The sequence below is a fragment of the Sander lucioperca genome, chromosome 22, assembly GCF_008315115.2.
Source record: "Sander lucioperca isolate FBNREF2018 chromosome 22, SLUC_FBN_1.2, whole genome shotgun sequence".
Classification (NCBI taxonomy): domain Eukaryota; kingdom Metazoa; phylum Chordata; class Actinopteri; order Perciformes; family Percidae; genus Sander; species Sander lucioperca.
In genome coordinates this window covers 19,317,312-19,341,215 of record NC_050194.1, presented here as the reverse complement: position 1 = coordinate 19,341,215, position 23,904 = coordinate 19,317,312, and the positions used below count along the sequence as shown (strand labels likewise).

The window sequence follows — 23,904 nt, the reverse complement described above, 5'->3', positions numbered from 1 at the left end:
CACTTGTTCTTGTTGACAGAAACTATAAAGCCACTCAGTACACAAGTACAAGTAGTACTTGAATATACCATGTTATGGAGGGGATTACTGTGTTACTGCGCAGTACAGGAAGTCCCTTCTCATATGGCAGAGGGTTAATCTAAAAACTGTGCTCCAGGTGAGGCTCGAACTCACAACCTCGGCATTGCTCTGCTGTATACTGTCATATAAGTACCGCGCGCTAACCGATTGCGCCACTGGAGCTATGGCGATCACGGCCAGGAAATCAGTTTAAGAAAGAGCCGACTGTCTGTGATAAATAGTTATTTTCTATTTTGTTGAACATTTTTTTATTTTGACTGTATTTCTGTTTTGGAAAGCGTTGGACATGAGACCGGAGAACTTCTAGGGACACCGATGATCACACGGAGTCCAGCAGACAACGTGCTGCGTTCAAGTAACTATCACAAAGCTCAGACTTCCAATTTCCAAAGGAGTAACTATGCCGTTTGTGTTTTAGCTTTTTCTTGTTCGAAAAAATTAAAAAATTAAAAATTAAATAAAAATAATATTCTGTTAACCGCGTAAGTCACAGTTAGAAGGAAACTAATAATGAAACATATATAGCAGATATATGATGTTTGAGTCTTATTTTCGTCTTTATTTACTTTATTTATGTCAAAAAGTAAAATACATTGATACATAAATGATTATTTTGTAAGATTTGAATAACCCAAATAGGCTTCCCACAAAAAAGTAAATAAAAATAAATAAATAGTAACTAAATTATCTGCCATTCATCATAACCAGTAGCAAAGTATTCTACCCAGGTTTAAATAAAAAGCAAAATCAATAAAAATAAAACAATTGTGTAAAATTAAGACAAAAGTGAAAAGAAATGTGAGGAAAAAAGCAATTGGAAAATATAAGCTTTAAACTGAATGAAAACATAGGTGATGTAAAATATGAAGAAAAACTCAGTTCATTTATGCCGTTCTTCTCCGTACCCAGGATTCAGCCCCTTAGTTAAGAAACTCATTAGGGAAAATGAGTGTGCTCTCAACTTTCTGGCAACAGTTAGTGGGAGATCCTTTGCTGTTTCAACATGACGATGCCCCTGTGCACAAAGCCAGGTCCATAAAGAAATGGTTTTGCCACAAAGTTGAGAGCACACTCATTTTCCTTTGGTGTAAACTTGACTTACCTGCACAGAGCCCTGACATCAACCCCATCCAACACCTTGTGGATGAACTGGAAGCAGGCTTTCTCACCCAACATCTGTGCCCGAGCTCACTAATGCTCTTGTGGCTGAATGAGAGTAAATCCCTGCAGCCAGATTCCAAAATCTTGTGGATTGTGGCATTTAAATGCCCATGATTTTGGAATGACTTCAACGATCACATGTGTTTAGGTGTCCACTTTTGTCCACTGTACTTTACATACTGTGTAAAAGTGCAAGAGTCAAATGTGCAGCCGTTATAGATATTATGAGGAAACAAATGTGACATGGTGAACATGTTAAATCTGCTGATGATTTTTTTCTCATCCCCTGCAGTAACTACATGCATATAGCTAAAAGACAAATCCAATTACAACGTGTCAATATGGTGGAAACAAAAACACAGTAGTTGACTGTTGTCTGCAACGAGAGGGAAAGCAGCAAAGGGAAAAAACACACACACACACACACACACACACACATATATGCCAAGTACCTTGAGGCAGGCTGTAAGCTTCCAAGAAACATTATTTATATCCAGAGAGCACCCCTCATTCCTCATCATTGTGTCAAATTACCAAATAGCCTACTGTGGGGGTATTTTACGACACCAGGCCCCATCTATTACACACCCCCTCAAGAGCAACACAGAGAGAGGCAGAGAGACAAGTAGGTGGCTGGGAGATAGGGCAGGCTGTCAGGATGTAACACCATGAAATGACTCACTGAGACTGCACACCATAATCCGGCATTGTGTTGTTTTTTATTATTATTAGTATTATTCTCAGCATATTCATAATTCAACACGTGACATACAGGAAACACTAACATAAACATTCTGAATGAAAGAGAAGAAATCATCAGCGGAGGCTCTCACCTCAAGGACATGCTGCGGCGATGCCAGTTTTAAAACTCATAATTAAACACACCTGAAGGCTGGATGGGCAACTTTTTGAGGCAACGTCCTCTGGCAACATGCAGCAGAGAGAGAGACATGTCTGAAAACAGGATAAACTTGACTAATGACTTTATAAGAACAATGAAGAAATTTAATTGAATATGAGCAAACAGCTGCTGGCAAAGTTGCTCTTCTTTGCCTCAAAATATTGCCGGTACATCACAGCCTCGAGGAAGATATGACAGATCCATGCCCTTTCTGTTGCAAAGGAAGTGCTTTAGTACCCATGTCAGGGCTAGGTAGGTACAGTCGGCCATAGAAATAGGATGAGTAGATTTACAGTGCTTTAATGAGATATACAATATATAATACACTGGTTCATAAGGGAGGCTTTTGCTGTTTGATGTAAGCTAGCTCTCTATTTCTTTGCCTTGTTATATTTTCAGACCTGCAGATTTGTCATGAATAACTGACAGCTTTTTGTGAAATAATGTCTCCAGATCATCATTTTTCAACACCAGCTTCAGCTCATTGATATAAACTTCAAGAAGAGCGTGAAAAAATGCAGGTAAAACACAATTCAAAGCAGCCGTTAAAAAAAAAGAAAAAAAAAAGGGCTGCTAGTTCAGTCTACATATAGTGCATTTTCTTTTTAACGTCGGCGTTGGACATTTGCCTCTTATTCATTGTTAAAAGAACCTCAGTCCCCACAAACGCAATTCCACCCCCCGCCCCACCCCATCCTAATCCAGCCCCATGCCCCCACCCAAAATAACTTTATACAAACTGATAGAACTTCACATCAATTCACCATCGACACAAAAAAGTCACACAAAGTTCTGTCGTTAAGTCCATCCATAAAAATTAAGAACAGCACACGTCAACATTACCTCGCTCATTCATGTTGGCATGATTGCACACACACACACACACACACAAACACTCAGTCACTCACTCACTCACTCACTCACATGCACCCAAATATAGTATTTACACATACAAACACATTCCCAGGATTAAAGACAGGCAGCACTTGCAGTCAGGTGTAAGTTTCTATTGCATCACGGCTCATGACATCCTTCTGTTGCCAAATAGTTAGACAGCTTGTTTAAGTGTTCAGGATTATTACAGCATTTTTAGCGGGAAAGGAATTTTAAGGAATAAAGAAGGAGAATAGGAGGTGAGAATGTGTTAGTGTGTATGCAGCAGGGGTGTCAGAGGATCCGTGTTGGGTTAGTCGTGGATGACGATGGGGCCTCGCATCCTCAGGCTGGGGTGAGGGTGCGGAGGGGCAAGGACGAGCCCCTGCGGCGGGCCCTGAGTGACCCTGCGCAGGGTAATCTGCTCGCATGGCTGCCGACAAGCATGCCTCAGCTGGGAGCGGGACAGCAGCCGTCTGGCCCTCCTGGAGGGATGGAGACGAGACAGGACATAAGTGCAGAAGATACACTGATGCAAAGCTAATTTCAGTAAAAAATCCAGATTGGAAATTCATTCTTGACCTTGGAAACAGTAGTTAGTTGTAGTAAAAGTAACAGTATACAAAATAATCTTACAACTCTGCCAAACTACTGATTCCTAGGTCAGGAATGGATTTTTAATCTCAATTTTAAAGACAACATGGACAAGAAGTCCGTAAAGCGCTTGAGCAAAATGGAAATTTTAATCTACAATTCAATGACGACCGGGCAACTTGTTCTGCCAAGAAGTTCTGTGTGCTCGAAAGCTCCGGAACTGTTACTAAATAGACCTTGTGGTGAGATTGTTTTGTCAATCAAAATTTGTCATTCAGATGGTTTGGTTACCTTTTGACAGAGCCAGGCTAGCTGTTTCATCATGTTTCCAGTCTTTGTGCTAAGCTAAGCTAAGCTAACCAGCTGCTGGCATTAGCTTCATGTTTAGCGTACAGCCATATTAATCTTCTCATCTAAGTCTCTGCAAGAAAGCAAACAAGCCAAAAATATCAAAGTTTTCCTTTAGGAGGATTTCAACTGCGTGCCTGTGATTTGGGAAATTTGGGAGTTTAGATTTGAGGTTTGATTTTTCATTAATTTATTTTATAATACTTTCTCTTTTACAAGACTACTGTTTCTAACAGATTCATTTTTCATGAGATATGTTTTGAACATAATGTTTGATTGCTTGATATTTAAACAATACAGTCGTTATAGCCAATAATTTATGATTGCATCTACTGTATATGTTTCAGCAAGTTACAGTAGCTAAGCCTCTACTGTCTGAATACATTATTTATACGATGCTGACCACAGGCTTGATGCTTCGAGAACAGCCTGCAGTAAAAAGAATGCCAACACATGGAAACAATAATGAAACTGGCTTTGAGCTGTGGGCTTTATCAGACAGCTTATTTGTCATGTACGCTATTAGTTTAGAAGCAGTTTGACAATGATGCATGCAGAGCAGAACAGAATTACCATTACTGTTTCGAGGTAATACAGAAGTACTACGGCAGGATTTTCAGACTTATAAAGGAGGAGGTAATTTCTAGACTGGAGTGGGCTGTGACATGAAGGCTCTTTGGGGCACACTCACAAGTGGTGGACACAGCACTAATGGAATTCATTTGCAGCTAAATGCGATATCACGCGAATATAACCACAACGTATAGGTGATTCATGGTTTCCTTCGGGCGGTCAAGAAAAACACTTTCAGATTTAATGCTTGGCACAGCCCTCGTCGTTTCTTCCTCATTTCCTGCTCTCTCAACAGCACAGAGGATGTTTTTCTTGTGTTGTGAACAGGAAAACACATCAGATCCCTCCAGATCCCTGCTGTTGATAACATGAGCACTCATAAAGGCTCTGCGTACATTATGTGCCTGTGCATCCAAGTATAGTAAATAGGTTCAAAAGTGCTTGTAACACTCGTGCATCTACACACACATTTTTCAAGTACAATGAACCCTGAGAATATTACAAAGCATGACATACATAATGTCACTTAGTTAGAGCAGAATAGAAACCAGAGAGGAAGAGAGCAAATTTAGCCATGGTGGCACATCATCGGTTCAGCTGGCCGCCAGGAGGAGGAACGCAAACATTTAAATCCACACTTAAATATATCAAGCTGTCTCATTTACATTTCAGTTCATTTCAGTTGCTTTCTCCCGTTCTGTTTTGTAATATTTCACATTCTTAATGCTTTGTCCTGCTTTTTTCTTTGTCCAAATACAACTCATCTCATATTAGGTACAGTCGTAGAAGAATCACACAGATTCTTTACTTTAGAAAAAGTACCAATTCTACATACAATGTAAAAATACTCCATTAGAAGTAAAAGTCCTGCTTCGAAAATCCTACTTAGCTAATACATACGTATTATCAGCAAAATATACTTTGAGTATCAAAAGTACTCATTCTGCAGAAAAAAATGCTTCTGTAAATGATATATATATATATATATATATATATATATATATATATTAGGGCTGTCAATCGATTAAAAAAATTAATCTAATTAATTACAGACTCTGTGATTAATTAATCGAAATGAATCGCATTCATAATTAACGGTGGCTGAACCGATACTTTTAAAGAAAGTAAAAAAAGAAAAGAAAACAAAGGGTACTAAACAACAGTTGGTGACATTAAAGAACGGCTTGTTTATTGCTAAGGCCATATGGTCAAAATTAAATGATTTAATAATAATGTATAACAATAACAATAACTTATTTCACTAGTAAATTGCTGTTGAACGACAAAAACAACCACCAAGGACATTTACAATAACTTCAAATGCACCGCGAAGCTGTAGTTTACCAGTTTCTTTGAACGCACCGTCTGTGTTTTTCCGACGGCAGCTCGGCAGCTGTAGATTGTTACATCCCGCTGTTGAGTCACAGTCCTCTACAGTAAAACACAGTCAAACTTTACACCGTTCAGCGTTAGCTGTCAGCATTGTAACCGTGTTTAATCCAGCTACTAGCTAGCGGTAGGCTAACGTTAGCTGCTGTCGAGTATAGTGTTAACTAGCGTCACGTGCAGCGGTGTTTGTGTTGCCTGTATCGTCTGTTTCAGAGCATCAGAGAGAAGCGCAGACATATCAGTGGCACCAGATTTCGGTAGCCAGGGTTGGCAGGAAGAATATTTTTACAAGTAAATGTTCCAGTTAATGATCCAGGCAGCACATTCTCGTCTCCCTCCTTCATTTTACAGTCCAATGGTGGCTAGAACGGCTCCGGGTCAAACCGCGTTATTTTTTCTCAGGTTAATTAATCGAAATTAACGCGTTATTTTGACAGCCCTAATATATATATATATATATATATATATATATATATATATATATATATATATATATATATATATGACATAAATAGTTTGTTAAATACTGATGCATTGATGCATAAGCAGCAATAACTATTTTATGGTAGTTTGGTTCAGTGGTTCCCAACCTAGGGGTCAGCCCCTCCAAAGGGTCACAAGATAACTCTGAGGGGTCGTGAGATCATTAATAGGAGAGGAAAGAAGAAAAAACTAAGTTTTGTTGGATACATTTGTAGTCATTTTTTGACTTTTTTTCTAATCTTTGTTTTTTTTTGTAAAATATTGGATGATTTTACTATGTTTGGCCTCAAACTGAAAAGTATACAACCAGTAGTTGTATTTTATAATCGTATATGTGTCTTGATCTTAATCTACAAAGTTAGCTGTTATATAAATGTAATGACGTATAAAGTACAATATTTCCCTCTGAAGTGTAGTGGAGTAGAAGTATAAAGTAGCATATAATAGAAATACTCAAGCAAAGAACAGACAAATTCAACTGTACTTAAGGGCAGTACTTGAGTAAATGTACTTGGCTACTTTCACACCAGCTTCATCATCAGGTCAAGATTTCAGGTCTTCATACGTTCTTATGATCTTATTTTTGTCCTGTTTAGCAGTTTGAATAATGTGTAACATATGCAAAGAAAAGTGTTAAATCTCTTTCTCTGTTCCTGTCTCTATTTGTCTCTCTTGCCTCCCTGAATATGTGGGAGTGATCTCCCACTCCTCTCTGCTCTGTGGCACACTGCATTCTTCATCACGCTGAGAAAGAGAAAGTGGGAGAAAGGAGAGGGGGGAGAAAATTAAACTTCCGATCATCTCTCATTAGCAGCAGCCTTTCAGAGCAGATGTATAATGTCTTTAATTCAGAAAAGCATTCATTGTCTCCACTAGAAGAATAAATAGCATTGTAATATAATAAATGGACAGTATTCAGAACATCTCTTGCATACACAAACACACAGCCATGTTGATCTTGGTGGTAAGTGAGTGATCCATATGAGTGCAGCCATGGTTAATGTGGTAATGATATTTCCACTCAGGGCCCAGCACTGCCTGGCTCCTCGCTGGTCCATCTGCACCAGTTAGCTACTCTAATTTTAGCCTTGATGATCAGAGGGCGGCTATAAAGGCTGGGTGCCATGGCTCATACACAGGCTTAATGGAAGAACATCTTTCTCTTTCACATACAGACATGCAAACATTGACTCATTACGTGCATGTGTGTATGCGTGTGTGAGAATGTGTGTGTCTATGTATGTGTAAAATAGAAACTGATTTTCCATGTGTAAAATATAAATGCATGTTTATTCACTCATGTCTACAACAAATGTGTACTGAGTGTACAAGGAGAATCTGCTGGTTGGGGGGTTTTGAGACATTTTCTTTAAATGCATTCTTTTCTAAATAAAACGCCTGTATTAAGCATTTATTTGTTTACATAAATTCCTGCAATTTATGGAGCAGTTAATTTTCATTTTCATTTGTTCAGAATCAACTGAATGCATCATCAAATCTTACATTTCTGCCTACAATTTCATTTGATTCAATTGAAAAAACAAAAATATATCAACAAATGCCGCATTTAACACTTAAAGCTTTGAGTCTTATGAGTCTACAGCCATTCTAGCAGTTCTGTCAGGGTGTACTTAAGCACAGCAGTGCTTTAAGACATTGCTAACATCGACATGCAAACATACTTAAAATGACGATGTTTTCATGCTGATGTTTAGCAGGTATAATGATTACTAAGTTCACCATGTTTGTTCAGTGTGTTAGTATGCTAACATCTGCTAATTAACAACTTACACAAAGTACAGCTAATGCTTATGTAAATGTTATTAGTTGTGTGGGTATTTAGTAATGAACCAAAGTATTGGACAAATTAAAATATTGGCGATAGACAAAAAAGTTAATTGGTTGCCGAACAGGAATGTCTCTACTAAATGTCATGGCAATCCACTAATTGTTGCAACATTTCACCAAAGTCTCTAAATGTCAACCTCAATCTAGCGCTAGATGAAGATATCGGTTGAGTTATTAGGCTTCATCCATTGGGGCCATGAATGTCTGAACAAAACTTTATGGAAATTCTTTCAAAAGTTGTTCAGGGCTGTAGGCAGGAGTTTTAAAATATTAAGGTCACGAGTCCAAGCCCCACCAACCCCCCTGTCTATAAAATTGTAAAAATGTTTTTATTGTTTGGATTTTTTCTATTATTATTTTTATTTTTATTATTATTTCTATGATTCTTATCAATTATAACGTAACTGAGCATTCCTATGGTAGCCCAGTACTTTTTAATATATTCTTGTATATTGTACAATAATGTACAATATACAATAGCAGCTGGTGCTGCTGCCCCCGAGACCCCAGATAAGCGGACGAAGATGGATGGTATTGTATTGTATATATATATATATATATATATATATATATATATATATACAATTGTATATATAATACATACTGTATACATATTAGGCCCTGCAGTGAGTATCAGGCTGTGCTGTCTTAAATCTACTGAGCCCTCTGACAGGCGACACCATTTTCTAATGTACCTTTAAGCTGCCTCTAAAACCTACCCTCACCCTAGAAAAGAGCAGATAATTGGAGCTTATATGTACTTTGTATCTGCTCAGCCTAAACTACAATGACTGGCCCAACTAGCATGATAGGCACCTTCATCTAAATGTCATGGCCCACTCAGATGTCCAACTACCATCACTGAATCATTCACAACATCAATCACAACATTGGTGCTTTGGTGCTTTTATAGTGTTTCTTAGCTGTGTGAGCTGCATTAGTGTTTTGCTGAAAATAAACACTTTTATTAAAATCAATTTTAATCGATTTTGACTCTTCCCAGGCTGCCACTCTGTTTCAACTCAATGGGTCTGTGTGAATTTAGGCACACATGCATTGTGTTTTTGTGTTTGTGTGTGTGCACTACACAGCTGTCTGAGGTCCCCACAGGAGAAAATTAACAGCTCAAATCCTCTTATATGCTGTTGGCTCACTTGCTTTTCAACACACGCACACACACAGTCAGCCAATCAGAGGTCAGAAAAGTGTCACCTTTGCTTACCTGGTCTCCCGGGTGACAAGGAAGAAGCTGTCATCAGGGGCATCGATCCAGTTGGGGCGTCTCTTGCGGATCATCACTCCACCTCGGGTGTTTCCACTGCTGCTGCTACGGCCGTTATGCTGCAAAAAGACAATTAAGTATCATTTTATTACAATGAGCGGTGATGCAGTTGTACATGAATTGTTAAAACAAAGAGTATAAGACACCTACCAGGAGGGGTCCACCTGTGGTACCAAGGTTATCTGCAAAAATAAGAGAAAGATGCATTGTGGGAATATGTCACTTGTGAATAGTATTTATTACTTTATTACTTTTCCTTGTTAGAAGTGGTGCAACAAATGACTGTGTTTCAATTTCAGTAAAAATAGTGAAGTTACCAATAAAAAACAAAGTGTCAGACTGAAGTTGAATCATCCAAATTATCCAAATGACCCCCATCTGCTGATTCGTTTTCATTAGAATTAGTTGTCATTCTCTCCAAGGAGCTAGTTTAGATAAGAAATGGCAGAAAAGGTTATCAACTCCGGGTGTATTTCCACTAATTTGATTTTATCAAGCAAAAGGATGACAAGGACATTGGATATCAACACTGTTTGGTCCCCAAGGTTCACTCACATCATAAGTAACTCAGTTTAAAGCAAGACAGGACGCATTTTCCAATTTCTTTTTTTTGGGGGGGGTGGAGGGTTACAGATTAAGTTAAGCAATAACACTATTTTGAAAAAAATAACTCATAATTACTTTTGTGGAATTCAGCTGTTTTTTTTTAAAGAAATGTGTGACTGTGTGAGTACCTGAGCGTCTGTCCGGCTCAGCCCTGCTGTGGTGATGGTAGCTGCGTTTTCCCAGCATGCCGTGGGGGCCGTGTGGGAGAGAGGAGAGGAGGCGTCGAGGGGGAGGCGTCTGCAGGCCAGGGGTGCGGTGGGAGCGAGAGTTGTGGGCTGCCGGACGGGACTCTGGAAGAGACACCACACTGGAGCTGCATCAATTGGCTCCTATAGACCATCTGAATCATTTTTTAACTCATATTCCTTGGATTTGACAGTCATTCAGTACAGTTTTACTGCTCAAACACTGATAATGATTTACCTAGAAACTGCAGAACACTGGTCAGAGTGCTCCTTTGGGCGGCTCTGGTTTTGGGTAGGCGAGTCCCCTGCCCTTCCGACACCCTTAACATGTCTAAACCAAACACACACACACACACACATTTTACAAACCAGTGCAGTGTCTCTCAGATTGTATAATCTCCCTCTATCTAAGAAACTGCTTAACATGTTTGCAGAATCATGCAAGTAAAAAACAAGGTTGAATTGTGATGAAATCAGTCCCGTCGAGAAAAATCCTGTCAGGATGAAACCACTTTTCGTTTAAAATGAATGATGCAGGAGTTGATTGAAGTGTGCAAATCACTCTGTGGTGGTGATTTACTCTAATCTCTACCCACATGCACATACAGAAATGTAATTGCATGCTCACATGCACACACACACACAAAAACATATTGTAAAAACACATACATTAAAATATGAAAGTTTTATGACAGCAGGCACTGAAGGTTGACGCCATGCTGGGGTCTTTATGGTTCCTCTGAGTGTGGTGGAGTTGATGGACAGAGAACACGGGACACATGAAGCACAAGGACTCGGAAGAGATGTTTTCAGGTGTGACTTTATTGGAGGTCTACTCTCACATTCACACAGTGATGAAAGAAAAGAGCAAAAAAGAGGTAGAAGGTGAGATGAGAATATTGCAACAGTTGTTAGAAAGTGAAGGACGAGGAGGCAAAGTAGAGGAGAGAAATGGCTCTGAATGGCAAAGCGAGAAGAGGCAACATGATGGATTCATATGAATATTGCATGATTTGAACACAGGAGAACAGCTGAGTGAATGGTATGGCGAGGGACCATCCAAGAGGACATGGTCCAGTTGATGACTCTGAATGGGTAAGCCTGATCTCCATTGGGAGATGCAGCCAGCAGCAAAGAAGTCAAGAGCAGCTGGTTATTCTTTGTAAAAAAAAAAAAAAAGGTCCTTACTTCGGCTTCAACCTTCTTTCTTTCAAGTTTTATCAGTCCAAATCCATCTAAAGCTCATTATCGACCCAAACACAATTAATTTTGTCTAACACACATGATTAACAGCATGAGAAAAAAATGAGTGTGCAAAAAGGAACAAAAATGCCTAAAAACACACTGAAGCTGAGTTTCAGTATTTACAATAAACATTCATGGCTGAGACAACTAGTTCTGCCAGGAAAGCAGAGTGGGCACGCCTGTACCAGGGGCACCGTGCAAAATAGAGCTTCTCTTATTAAAATACATCTTCTCTACAGCTAACTTCAGCAAGTACACAGCTCAGAATAGATGAGCTCTAATGGATTACAGTCTACTTGTTAATGACAGGAGCAAATTCAGTTATTATGTGCGTTTTCAAAGTGTGTGCAGATGTGCTTGTGTAAAATAGCCCTGTTAAACCAATAAATCGTTGTGTTTAATTCCAACAATGACTTTGAGTTCACAGTGACCAAGAACTATAACAGATAAAGAAATAAAAATAAAATAAAAACACGAATGAAAAGATGATCAAACTCATCGTTATGAGGACAGGCAGTCTTTATTGGAAACAGGGGGTGGGAGAATACAAAAAACAAAATAATAATAACAATAATAATAAAAACAGAAAGAGAGACAGACGGGGGCAGAGATGGGGGTTGATGGTGGGGCAGTCAGGGTGATGAGAGTGAGTGAGTGTATGTGTGTGTGTGTGTGTGTGTGTGTGTGTGTGTGTTTCAGTATGTCTGCATATGTTGTGTTTTGTCTGCAGGTGTGTCCATGTGGCAGAAGTTAGGAGGAATTGAAAGAGCTCTTACACTCTGCCTTTATGGCCCCACAGTTAATGGGGACAAAGGGCCGGCGCGCAGCACGGCGCAGCCTGATGATGTCACGGCACATATGCCGGGCCAGCTTGGTGAGGCGGGTGGCCTGCAGCAGGAAAGCCTGCTTGGTCTTCATGGAGGACTTGGGGCTGCCGCTGTTTCGCATCGGCACCATGTGGTTGGACTGGCGAGGAGCATGACCCCGTGAGCGAGGCTCCTGGGAGAAAAGGAGGGACAGGGAAAAGGCCACTGAATACAGTTATACTGATGACAGTGAAGTTAAAAAACATTTTAGGGGCTTTAAAAACGGATTTAAAAAAAAAAAAAAAGGCTGATTTTTCTTAATCAGCTTCTTACTATGAGCGATGTAGTCCTACAAGAACACAGAACCTTCTGTCAAAGTGGGAACGGTTTTGATTATTTTGCATGAGAGATTTCAGGATGTATGTTTTTTGATTGTTGCTTATTTAGTCCCAAATATTTACTGTTGAATTCTTCAGATTTGAAACGTTTTTAGGGCCTTCAAAGCTTTAAAAACAGATGCTTGCCCAGCGTCCCAGTGCCTTTCCAGGCTTTATTTTTTTCTCTTTCTGTTTGACCAGCCTCAAAATCACAATTCATTTTATTTTGAAAGTGTGCTAATGTCAAAGAGTTATGAAAGCTGTCATTTTTAAATGCTTACATTTACGTGTTATACTTAATAACAAGGTAAACATTTTAGCACCACGAAGAGATGTTGACACCAATTTATATGACCAAAATACATTTTAGTTTGGAAATAAAAATTCATGAAAAACAAAAACGTGCAAGCCAAATGTTGCCAGTTTATTACAGTCCACCTAGCTTAAACAAATACAGTCAAATACAACAATAAATCCTACCCTCATTAAGGTTAATATGTTGGAACTGTTATAGAGAGGTGTTAACTCAACTGTATTGTCATTTTGGAGGATGTCGTTTTGTTGATTCTAATATTTCATCCACCCTGTTTATGTCAATTAGGGGAACTACAGCCTCCAAAATTATCATAAAGTTGAATCAGCACCTTATTAAAAACTATTAAAAAACAAATTATATTTACAATATAACCTTTCTGAAGGTGGGAATTGTTGCAGGGCTGTTGTATAAGAGTGTACAATTGTGGAACAAAAGTTGTAGCTACAATACACCTTTTTTCTACAGCAGGAAAAGCAAAGGTGTAACTAAATAATAATGTTATTAATGGCACGCAGGCTCACTAACATTTTACAGGGATTCTTTAATCAAACACAGCCATCATTTATGTTATTTATTACACCTGTACAGACAACAGGGTCGGCTTTGGGTCTCTGTAATGCGTCTTATGCAAATGAATCTCTTACAAAGAAAATCTGTAGACCAAAAACGGACCTCTAGATTAACAGGAAAAAGGGTAGACTACGGTGTGGCAGCTGTGTAGCATTTTAATGCCAGTTGCAAATGAGAATTTGTTCTCAATCGACTTACCTGGATAAATAAAGGTAAAAAAACAAACAAACATGAAATGCAGGTCAACGTTTTCATTTCAGTGCCATTTGTAGACCTATGGAAACTAAATCTTTTCACTGGTCAGTTTTCTTACTCGAAAAAAATGATCCACACAGTAAAAGTGGAAGGTGTGTGAATGCATTAACAGCTAATATGTGAGATAAAGTAAGTGATGTTTTGAGCACACTGAATAATTGATGTTTAATGACAGCTAATTGATGACAGCTCTCGTGTATACTGTAGATGTTATACTTTACGGAGCTGCAGTTGTGTGAATTCGGAATTTGTTCTATATTTTATAAAAGCATCTCTAATACAGTATTTTGGGATATAAGCAAATCTCCCCCAGTACGCCCCATGTGTTTTACATCTCTGCCGTCTGACTGAGCTTACATTGGTTGCTGGACTGGGGGAGGTCCTCTCCTCTGGGACCTCAGCTCTGCTTGGCATCTTCAGGCCTCCGTACTTCTTCCAGTACATCCAGCAGGAAACACAAAGGCGGCACTGCATGTTTGGAGGTCCCCATGAGTACCACTGGGCTGACTGCATGGCTGTTAATGCAGAAAATGCATTAACAAAGGTTGGAAGCATTGCAGCAGAAAACTGGTTCAAAGACACTCAACATATTGATCTTTTCTTCCACTGTCTCAAGTCTTTCCTGAATGATTCTATCAATGTTTATAGATCCGATCAAATCACACTCATGCCTGCTATTGGCTGATGAGATTAGTACGTTTTTGTGACTTATACAGACTCTGTCCACACAAATGTAATGGTATGCAGGATGAAAGAAAGTATATAGTATGGTGGGTTATCGTTTGGATTTTGTTGCTGTTGCTCATCCGTTCTGTTTATTATTGAAGCAAGACATTAATCCACAATATATTGAAAGCAAAAATCAGTGACTGCCATAAACAGTCATCTATCAATTCCGAGATATTTTGTGATTCTCATTTTGCTCTGCTCACAAGTCGATGGGTTGTCGTTTGGATTCTACTACTACAAAACATATCACTTTCTGTTGCGGCTTCACATTCAAAGCTCTCTGCCAGTCAAACCAGTTTGTGCGTTTAAGGTAGAAAATGCTGTTCAGTGGCAAAAAAAATTGTCCAAACAAAATATTGATAAAAGATGTTTGCTAAAATCATTTATCATCGAAAAACTGCCAAATATTCAGTTTGCAGCTTCTTACGCTTCTTCTTAAGGATTTGCAGTTTTCTCTGCGTTTTATCATTGTTAATTAAATATTTTGGCAATTTAAAGATATCACACCTTGAGAAATTGTCAAGTTGGATTAGTAACAGCTGCCAAAATAAATCAGACACGCAGGAACACATCTCTTCCAGAGTCAGAAGAGCTCAACACACAAAACACACACACACACACACACACACACACACACACACACACACACACACACACACACACAACTCACTATAGCAGCTCTCGCAGGCTCTGCCCCCGCCTGCTGCATGGTAGGCCCCAGGGCCCGCTCCATTCACTGTCGCCATCTTGCCATTAGTCACTGAGATCTGGTTGGGGTTGGGCTTGTTACTGTCAAGAGAGAAGAACAGGAGAATATTTGAGAAACTGACTGCAGCTCTTTAAATCAAAACATAAATTATGCATGAAAAAACACAGCTACAGTAATAATACCAACAACTATAAATGTCAAATGACGTGACTTACTATGTGGGGATATAAACCTGCTTCAGTTTGCTCTCCGCCTCCGCTGCCTTCAGTCTCTTCTGCTCAGAGACAAACACAGTGGATTGATTTGTTAATAACAAAAAGAAATCAACTGCTCTGTTTGATAAAAATCCTCTGAGACAGTTTGACACCTTTCAAAATTAACTCCGATAGGCTTTACGGTGATAATCAATAAATGTGACAATTCCTTTTTTTTTTTTCTTTGTTCTTGACAGTTTGCAGTCCCCTACTGAAAAATCCATGGGCATGAAAAGTTAACCCTTCAGACCGGTTTGTAAGAAAAACAGTTTAAATTCATGTTTTAAATTTGGCTGATGCTTTTATCCAAAGTGACCTCTTCTCTCAGAGCTGTGTACCTTCAACCCTTGCTTTACTTCAGTCAGTGTTACACATAACAAGATGAGTTAATTTGTCATGGGACGTACTCCTCAGCATGTAGAAACAGCTGTGTAATTTCTTTTTTGTGGCTCTGAGACCTAACATTTCTAACAGAAATCTTTGCTTTAAAAATGGGGAGGTGCATGGAGTTTCAAAGTTAAGGGCACTTAAAGGCTGTGAAGGTCCAATGAAAGATGCTGAATTGCATAATGGTTGGGGCTGGGTTGAGCGATACCAACTAGAGGTGCAACGATGAATCGATTAATCGATTAGTTGTCAACTATTAAATTAATGGCCAACTATTTTGATTTTTTTGATCGATTAATCGTTTCAGTCATTTTTTTATTCAAAAAAAAAAAGATTTCTCTGATTCCAGCTTGTTAAATGTGAATATCTTCTAGTTTCTTCTCTCCTTTGTGACAGTAAACTGAATATCTTTGAGTTTTGGACAAAACAAGACATTTGAGGACGTCATCTTAGGCTTTGGGAAACACCGATCCACATTTTTCACCATGTTTTGACATTTTTATAGATCAAACAACTAATCAATTAATCGAGAAAATAATCAACATATTAATCGACTATGAAAATAATCGTTAGTTACAGCTCTAATACCAACAGAGTACTTCATTTGATACCCATCATGTACAGTAAATGGAAGCATCTTAGCACGCTGAACTGCCAACTCCGTCAAATACACCATGCTTGACTTCACCACACCAAAGACTGTATGGGTTGTTGCAGCTGCGGTAGTAGGCCAATCACACATTGGAATAAAAAATATTATTTTTTTTTTGTATATATATCTGGGTACAAAAAGGATCGAATGCAGGTATGGTTTGACTGGAGAAGTTTCAGTACTACTTGGTACTGGGATACTTCTGTCGATACGAAAAACGTATACACTTAAGACAGAGAGGCAGGATAAGAAAAATCTTAAAAGAATATGTACAAACTGTTTTGTTTGTTCTCATGTAAACGTAAAAAAAAGATTTTTTACGAGCTAGGTTTCAAGGATGCACACGTGTTTTAGTACAAAACACTAAATGTTTTGTTTGTAGAAAATTTTACAGGGCACCTTTTAGCCTTGTACTCAAAGGTAAAACAAAATGAAATTCTTACCATCACAGCAGGAAGCCATTAAAACATATTTTTTTCTGGTTTGCAAATACTGATTGAGTCTCACCTGTTGCACATATCTGTCTGTGGTCTTCCACATGTAGTAGTACTCTATGATGCTAGTCAGAGACTTCCATGGCAGCTTCACAAAAGGAAATAATGAAGAAATGTGGAGAGAGGGGACGAGAAAGAGAGACAGAGAACAAATTAATGATATTAATATCTCATGTTCTTGCCATCTGGGTGCGAAAGCCTTCATATATATTCATGAGCAAGAGACATCGTGACCACAGAGGCTGAAAGCCCCAGAGCCCCAGACCAAAACACACACACACACACTCTCACACAGTGATTCACACATTTAATAAGTATTCATGAGCACCTGGTGCCCCTGCAGACACCCCCGCTTACACCCATATCCTGCTTTTATTGTACAGTACAGGTAGATGGTGGGAAGGAATGTTCAATAGAAATAGTCACCCCCTGTAAGCGTGGAAGGCGGCTGTTAAAATTGGTAATGTGGTATGTGACGGTGGTCATCTTGAATTCATGAAGATTACAATGAATTCCCATTGTGACAAGTTTTTGCTGAGGAGGAAGAACGTATCAAAACGTCCATAGAAACTTCTAAAATCACTCCTGCAGCACAATCAAACTTCTCCATTTTGCATCAATGTGCTAAGTAAGTTTCAACAAGCCATATTTCCCCCTAAAATACAGCTAAACATACACAATTTCTGCTTTTTACTTTGGTCACTGGTGTTTATGTTTGCTTAAGTTTCACACACGCTGCCCACCATGTGAGCTGCTTTTCAACTGACCTACATGAGCAGTATTAACATATGAATTCAAGCTGACCGCAGCTGTCATTGATTAAGAAATTGAACTACCAGCACTGAATAGCCACCTTTCAAGCCTTAAACTTTTCTCTGGAAAAAGGAAAACACCTTATTTGGCCAACACAAAAAACACTATAAAATGGGACCAAGATCAATAGATGGTGTAATAAACTGAATGTACATGTTATTTACTAACTAAAAAGTACATTTAGTGTCAAGTTACTTTTTAAACAAACAGATAATGAATGTTCTTAACTCAGGACAAACTAGATGTTGAGAAATGTAGCACATTTTTGCCGTTCTTCTTGTCTTATCTTCTCATGAAGATAAACAAATTGTATTATTCTGACATTCAGTTTTAGTGTCCAGGGGGGAAAAGATTAGCCATATTTAGGGCAGACTGAGCTACCTAAAACTTGTAAAATAATGCAAAATAACAACATAAAACACCTTAACACCCAATACAAAAAAACTTACAATTACTCATGTAAACATAACATAAAAATATTTTAGGATTTGTTTGATGTCGAGTTTGGGCCGAGTAATATACTAAGGGTGCAATGGATCACAAAAGTCACGGTTGGGATCATGGTTTTGAGTCACGGATTGGAACAATTTTCAGATCAGCACAAAAAAGGAGGCGGCAATATTTTTGTTTAAATGCTATTGATTCTCACCGGACCACGGATCAACTATGGTCCGTTACACCACTATTATATACACATTACACATCACACTTACAAAGTCTTGTCGAATGTCGTTGAAGTCTTTTCCGTATTTTTCTAGTGCCTCTTCGAACATGGCAGCTTCCGAGGCGCTCCACTCCTCCATCTCATCCCTGCAGAGCACCGGGCCGCCCGCTGGGACCAGTACACTCAGGGCACTAGACAGGTCGTAATTATGACGATGCAACGTGTCCATCGCATGGAACTGCAACAAATGCACACAGAGAGGGTGTTACAAACTACAGTATCATTTAAGTCACGATCAGGTACTGCAGGGTGAGTGAGTGTGTGTGTGTGTGTGTGTGTGTGTGTGTGTGTGTGTGTGTGTGTGTGTGTGTGTGTGTGTGTGTGTGTGTGTGTGTGTCCAACTCACCAGCGTGATATCTCGTGAGGCAGCAGCTGCACTCATGTGTAAGCTTGGCTGTCTAACCGAGCTGCTGCAGTCCAACGCTCGAGCAAAGGTCCCAACCGCCCTGAAAAATTACACAGAAACACAAACAAACTTGCAGAATATATATATATATATATATATATAAAAAAAAATTAAAAAAATACGGTGAGATTCATGTACCGGTAAACTACTGCATAATCACAAATCCTCGTCACAAGGGCTCATTGTTTTTGTTTATTGCTTTACAGATAAATAAGCAGGCACAGCGCTGAATATGTTTACAGTTAATAGGAAGCAAAAAAATGGTGTGCCATCACAACTGAGCTGATCATGACTCTATCACAACAAATGGTTAGACTAAAGTTTCAAAACTGATTTAAACAAAAATCTTTGTCTACTTTTATTACAAATTGCATCCATTTTTATTTCCAAAATAAACTGCGATAAATTCACATATATTTTTTCGAAGAATAAGAAATGAAAATAATGAGCCATACTTTGGAGCTTTCCCTCAAATAACAACAATATGAATTTATTACATTCGTGATTTACTTGCATTATCATCCACAAACAGAGGCCCTGAATGATGAAGCTTCTCTGCAGTAAGAGTTTTAATACTCTTAATACAAATTGTTCCATTCATTCCATTTGTCTGTTAGTGAGTTTAAGCAGTTGCAGCTGTACACTGGAGGTTCATAACATCCTGTAACTGTAGACATCAATGGTGAAAGGTCTTACCGTGCCACCACTAGGAATTGGTCTATCTGTTTGCTGGTAAGTGGACACTCTGGATACCACAGCTTCTCTTCCAGCTTGGACTGGTCCCTGTCATCTGCCTCACCTGCAGGACACACAGAGGCAACAGCTTACAGACAGCACAGGAGCTTGAGGCCGAAGGTGAAGGAAGTGAAGAATAATTTGGGTATTGTGAGATGTTGTAATCATGACTATCAACCCACGAGATTGCTCTACCTTTTTTGGTAGAGCTAGCTGTTTAATCTGTACACAATCTGTTCTATCTGTAAATGTCCACATACATATAATGGTTCTGGACAGAAGAGGGTGTTTTTGTTGGTTTCTTCCACTATTAACTTTGTATGTTTGTTTTAATGTACAGTAGTAGCTCCATCTTATTGTCCAGTACGGTCAAATACAAAGACCTTTAGTTTGACAACTTTAAAGAGGGCAAAAAGTAGCAAAATTACAACCCTAAAATCTCTAATGTGCATGCTGAGCAGACATTTTACAACTTTTGTTTACACTAGCAAGACATTTTTCTTACTTTTCCCCACTCAAGCTGTAAGGTGGTCAACTTTTATGGAATATTGACTTTAGTTACTATTAATACTTGGTAAAGTTTTCAAGCTGCATGTGTGAAAGAGGCTTAAAATCAAATCATGCTGCAATATCAACCGTTCATCTTAACTGGGGGCACTCTATAAATCAAGGTGTCACTCATGTGATTTAACTCCAACTAAACCTCCTTTTACTTTTCTTCAACAATGATAAAAAGCAGCTATTGTCTCCATTATTAGAACAAAGCCTGCATATTCTCGTCGCTCCACAGACGAACCTGCCTTTCCCCACTGTAACCCTTTGAGAACTATCACACACACTCGAGGTGTGTATCCATTTTGACATGGTTGTAAACAGCAAAGCCAGTAGGTGTAATTAAATAAATCACGCTTTCTGACTGACCCTCTTGTAGCATTTCAGGTACATCTGCCTGAAAGCGTGGCCCCACTCTGATCTCTCCTTTGTCGGCCAGCAGGGTCTTCTGTGTTGGGTCGTACACCAGTGAGTAGAAAAATGTATCCTGAAAAGAACAACACACCAATCAGCCTCCATATTTTAGGCTACAGGGGTTTTACAAAGGTTCTAATGTCAAACTTCTCTATTCTAAATTTGAACCTTAAACTTGACTCCCAGTGTGAAATGCTGATGAAAGAGCTGCGAGAAATTCTGCAGGTAAACCTGTAAATCCCAGCTGTTGTGTAAAAGAATAATCTTTACTGTAATCTCTGCAAAAACAGTAATAGGCCAAAAAGGTGAAGTTTTAGTGGCAAATGAAGATAAATGCTGCAACTGAAAAATGTGCCTTTTCTAGAGCTGAAACGAATTAACAATTAGCCAATCGACAGAAAAACAATGCAACTATTTTAATAACCGAATAGTCCTAATATACTTTACTTCTAGCATCTAAAATATTTGAGGATTTGCTTATTTCTTTGCATTCTGTTATAATAAATGTGATAGTTTTAGTCTTGAGGTGTTTGTTGGACCAAACGAGTAATCTGACATCATCATCTTGGGTGTTAAAAATAATTCACTATTTTCTTACATTCTATGGACTAAAGGATAAATCTAGAAAATAATCAGCTGATTGACAATGAAAGTAATTGTTAGCTGCAGCCATAGACCTTAGAAAAAAACGTATGACTAGACCTGCTGAAACTAGCAGAAACCAGTAAGAGATGACAAGTTTTCTGTTCTCTGGCTCACCTCTTTGTCAAGGTATGAAAGAACAGCTTCAGTCTCGTTCAATAATGCGACACTGCACTTCCCCCTAATAGGGGGAGAGAGAGAGAGAGAGAGAGAGAGAGAGAGAGAGAGAGAGAGAGAGAGAGAGAGAGAGAGAGAGAGGGAACAAGCACCATGTAACACACAGACACAGGAAGTGAGCAACACTCAATTTGTCTGTTCATGGCTGGATGAGTGACTATCCATGGGCAGTGCCTGCAGATGGTTGGTGTGTGTGTGTGTGTGTGTGTGTATGTGTGTGTGTGTGTGTGTGTGTGTGTGTGTGTGTGCGTGATGGAAATTCACTTTTTTGTTCACCTGTTACTGTAGCTGGTGGATTCCAAAATCTACCAGCCACTCACCTATTTTACCAGCCACTTTCTTGTTTTTAACCGGCAAGTGTTTAACTGCATCTACAATAATCAAGCATGTTTATTTCATAAGGTAAAGTCTTAAGGAAAAATAACAACATCCTCTCCTTCTCTCTCTCAGAAGTTATATTTAATGAGTTGGGCAGATTAAACAAAAAACCAAAACATTCCTCCACCCATCCTCATCCCCAGTCCAATTCTGATCTTTCACTGGTTCATCTTTCACCATGTAGTTTATCAGATCATACTAGAACAGGAGTAACACCAAAAAGAAGAGAAACTACCACATTGGGCAGTGGCGTTGCAACTTAAAGTCCCACTCCAGACACTTTTTAAAGTATGTAAACTACTCTGTTATGACCAATATTTTTGTTTAACAAGGTCTGAAAAGGGGCTGGTAGCACATCCAACCTTTCTGGAATTCTGGATCTGGCCTGGCCCCACCCATCTTACTCATGCTTGGTTGAGACTCGTTCTGTGACTATATTCTAGCATCTACCTCAGGTTGACTGGTAAAAGAGCAGCGTGTGTCTAGATGACTAAAACCATTGGAGATTCAGCCATGTCTTACGCGGGGTTCAGACAGGAGGAGACGGGATGGCTGTCTCGCGGTGCTCCGCAACATGCCCACCTGCTCGGGCAGCCCGTTTGCAGAGCTCTGAGAGCTTGTGGTCTGCAACTACTACTTTTATTTACCCGCCACTGTGGCTGGTAAGTTAAGCAAATTCAAATTTCCATCCCTGGTGTGTGTGTGTGTGTGTGTGTGTGTGTGTGTGTGTGTGTGTGTGTGTGTGTGTGTGTGTGTGTGTGTGTGTGTGTGTGTGTGTGTCTTTGTACAGTACCTGATGTGTGTCGCAGGTAGACTCTCATACTGCCGGGAGAGGAAGAGCTCTCTGTGGCGAAGCTGGTGTTTCTGTTTTTCTGTTAGGTCTGTCTCTGTCGGGCTCTCCTTCTCTTCTTCCAACTCCTCTGCAAAAGGCACACATGAGAGAAAATGACACCAGCAAACATAATAGAAGAGGCACTGATGTTAAAAATCTATGTATCACAGAGGCAATTTGAAGAAAAATGACACAAGAAACATGACAGTGGCTTACCCGTGACAGATAACAGACCAACACATCATCAAAGTCACAAATGGTTTCAGACAAATTCATCCATTTATCTCCAAGGATTCATAAAACACCACTTCATGATATTTGTTATAACTGTGCTGTCCTCAGATCTAATACAATAAGCTGGTAAAATGGCTCTTGAGGGCTTTGCAATCACAAACTATTGCTGCCATCAATTAACAACGCCCAAGCTATTATGCTCAGGACTACTACCAGAAATTTAATTTTAAGAACAGTGTTCGCCCATAAATACTGGATTAGCTCCAGCCGAGTCAGCACAGGGCCCCATTTCAGAGAGCAGGTTTGTTAACCCTGAGATGAGGGAAACTCTGGGTTTTCTGTTTCAGAAAGAGCGGTAACTTAACCTCAGAGTCAGTTACTATGGTAACTGAGCCTGTGAACCTAACCTGGTCGGGAGCAGGTTTTCTTCAAGAAACCTTGAGTTTCTCTCAGTCTCCTCCCTCTGACACGGCGCTCTTTCATTTCCTCATTCATTCATTCAGTCTGTATCAGGCGGATTTTAGTGCAGTTTGTTATCGGCATGAATAAAAAAACAGTGTTGGTTTACTAACCATGTTAGGCAGACTATAAAACGTTTTTTTTTTCTTAAAACATGGCATTTCCTTTTGTCGCCAATCCCATTGATGAAGAAGCTGCTTTACTTCGGCTTTATTTCGCAGGGTGTTATATGTCAGGAGATGATACTGAAGCCCCGACATTTTAATTTTCAGATAACTTCCTATTTGAGCGGTATCGTTTTTCTTCCCAGTCTGTTATGCAGCCTAGGCTGCATAACCTTATCTGTCCCCATATCAATAACGTCACCCATCTTGGGCATGCTCTTACATCCCAGCAGATTATTTGTGTCACATTAATTGT

At 39.2% G+C, this 23,904-nt stretch overlaps 1 protein-coding gene, 1 long non-coding RNA gene and 1 other non-coding gene across 6 annotated transcripts in view; 1 reads left to right on the top strand and 2 right to left on the bottom strand.

Moving 5' to 3' along the window:
- Positions 1–149: 149 nt before the first annotated feature.
- trnai-uau lies at positions 150–243 on the bottom strand. Its single transcript has 2 exons — positions 206–243; positions 150–185 (listed from the first exon to the last, which is right to left on the bottom strand). It is a non-coding gene; the product is annotated as a tRNA-Ile (tRNA).
- A 1,739-nt stretch (positions 244–1,982) lies between these two features.
- The window catches only part of mta3 (metastasis associated 1 family, member 3), a 31,127-nt gene continuing 9,205 nt past the window's right edge, over positions 1,983–23,904 (bottom strand). The window contains exons 4-20 of one of the 4 annotated variants that reach the window (XM_031314996.2): positions 22,753–22,879; positions 21,522–21,585; positions 20,718–20,835; positions 19,758–19,860; positions 19,002–19,101; positions 18,645–18,833; positions 17,132–17,206; positions 15,547–15,605; positions 15,293–15,411; positions 14,251–14,408; positions 12,346–12,568; positions 10,563–10,655; positions 10,268–10,429; positions 9,684–9,715; positions 9,474–9,592; positions 7,080–7,147; positions 3,230–3,501 (exon numbers count right to left, since the gene is read on the bottom strand). In XM_031314996.2, coding sequence (XP_031170856.1) covers positions 3,467–3,501; positions 7,080–7,147; positions 9,474–9,592; positions 9,684–9,715; positions 10,268–10,429; positions 10,563–10,655; positions 12,346–12,568; positions 14,251–14,408; positions 15,293–15,411; positions 15,547–15,605; positions 17,132–17,206; positions 18,645–18,833; positions 19,002–19,101; positions 19,758–19,860; positions 20,718–20,835; positions 21,522–21,585; positions 22,753–22,879 — 1,844 coding nt within the window. In that variant the 3' untranslated portion in view covers positions 3,230–3,466. Of the gene's footprint in view, positions 3,502–7,079; positions 7,148–9,463; positions 9,593–9,683; positions 9,716–9,850; positions 9,959–10,267; positions 10,430–10,562; positions 10,656–12,345; positions 12,569–14,250; positions 14,409–15,292; positions 15,412–15,546; positions 15,606–17,131; positions 17,207–18,644; positions 18,834–19,001; positions 19,102–19,757; positions 19,861–20,717; positions 20,836–21,521; positions 21,586–22,752; positions 22,880–23,904 lie in introns of those variants that run through there. The other 3 variants (XM_031314995.2, XM_031314997.2, XR_004107648.2) reach the window with 3 other exon arrangements.
- LOC116061098 lies at positions 12,094–18,992 on the top strand. The gene is made up of 3 exons (XR_004896328.1): positions 12,094–12,215; positions 18,417–18,421; positions 18,914–18,992. It is a non-coding gene; the product is annotated as an uncharacterized LOC116061098 (long non-coding RNA).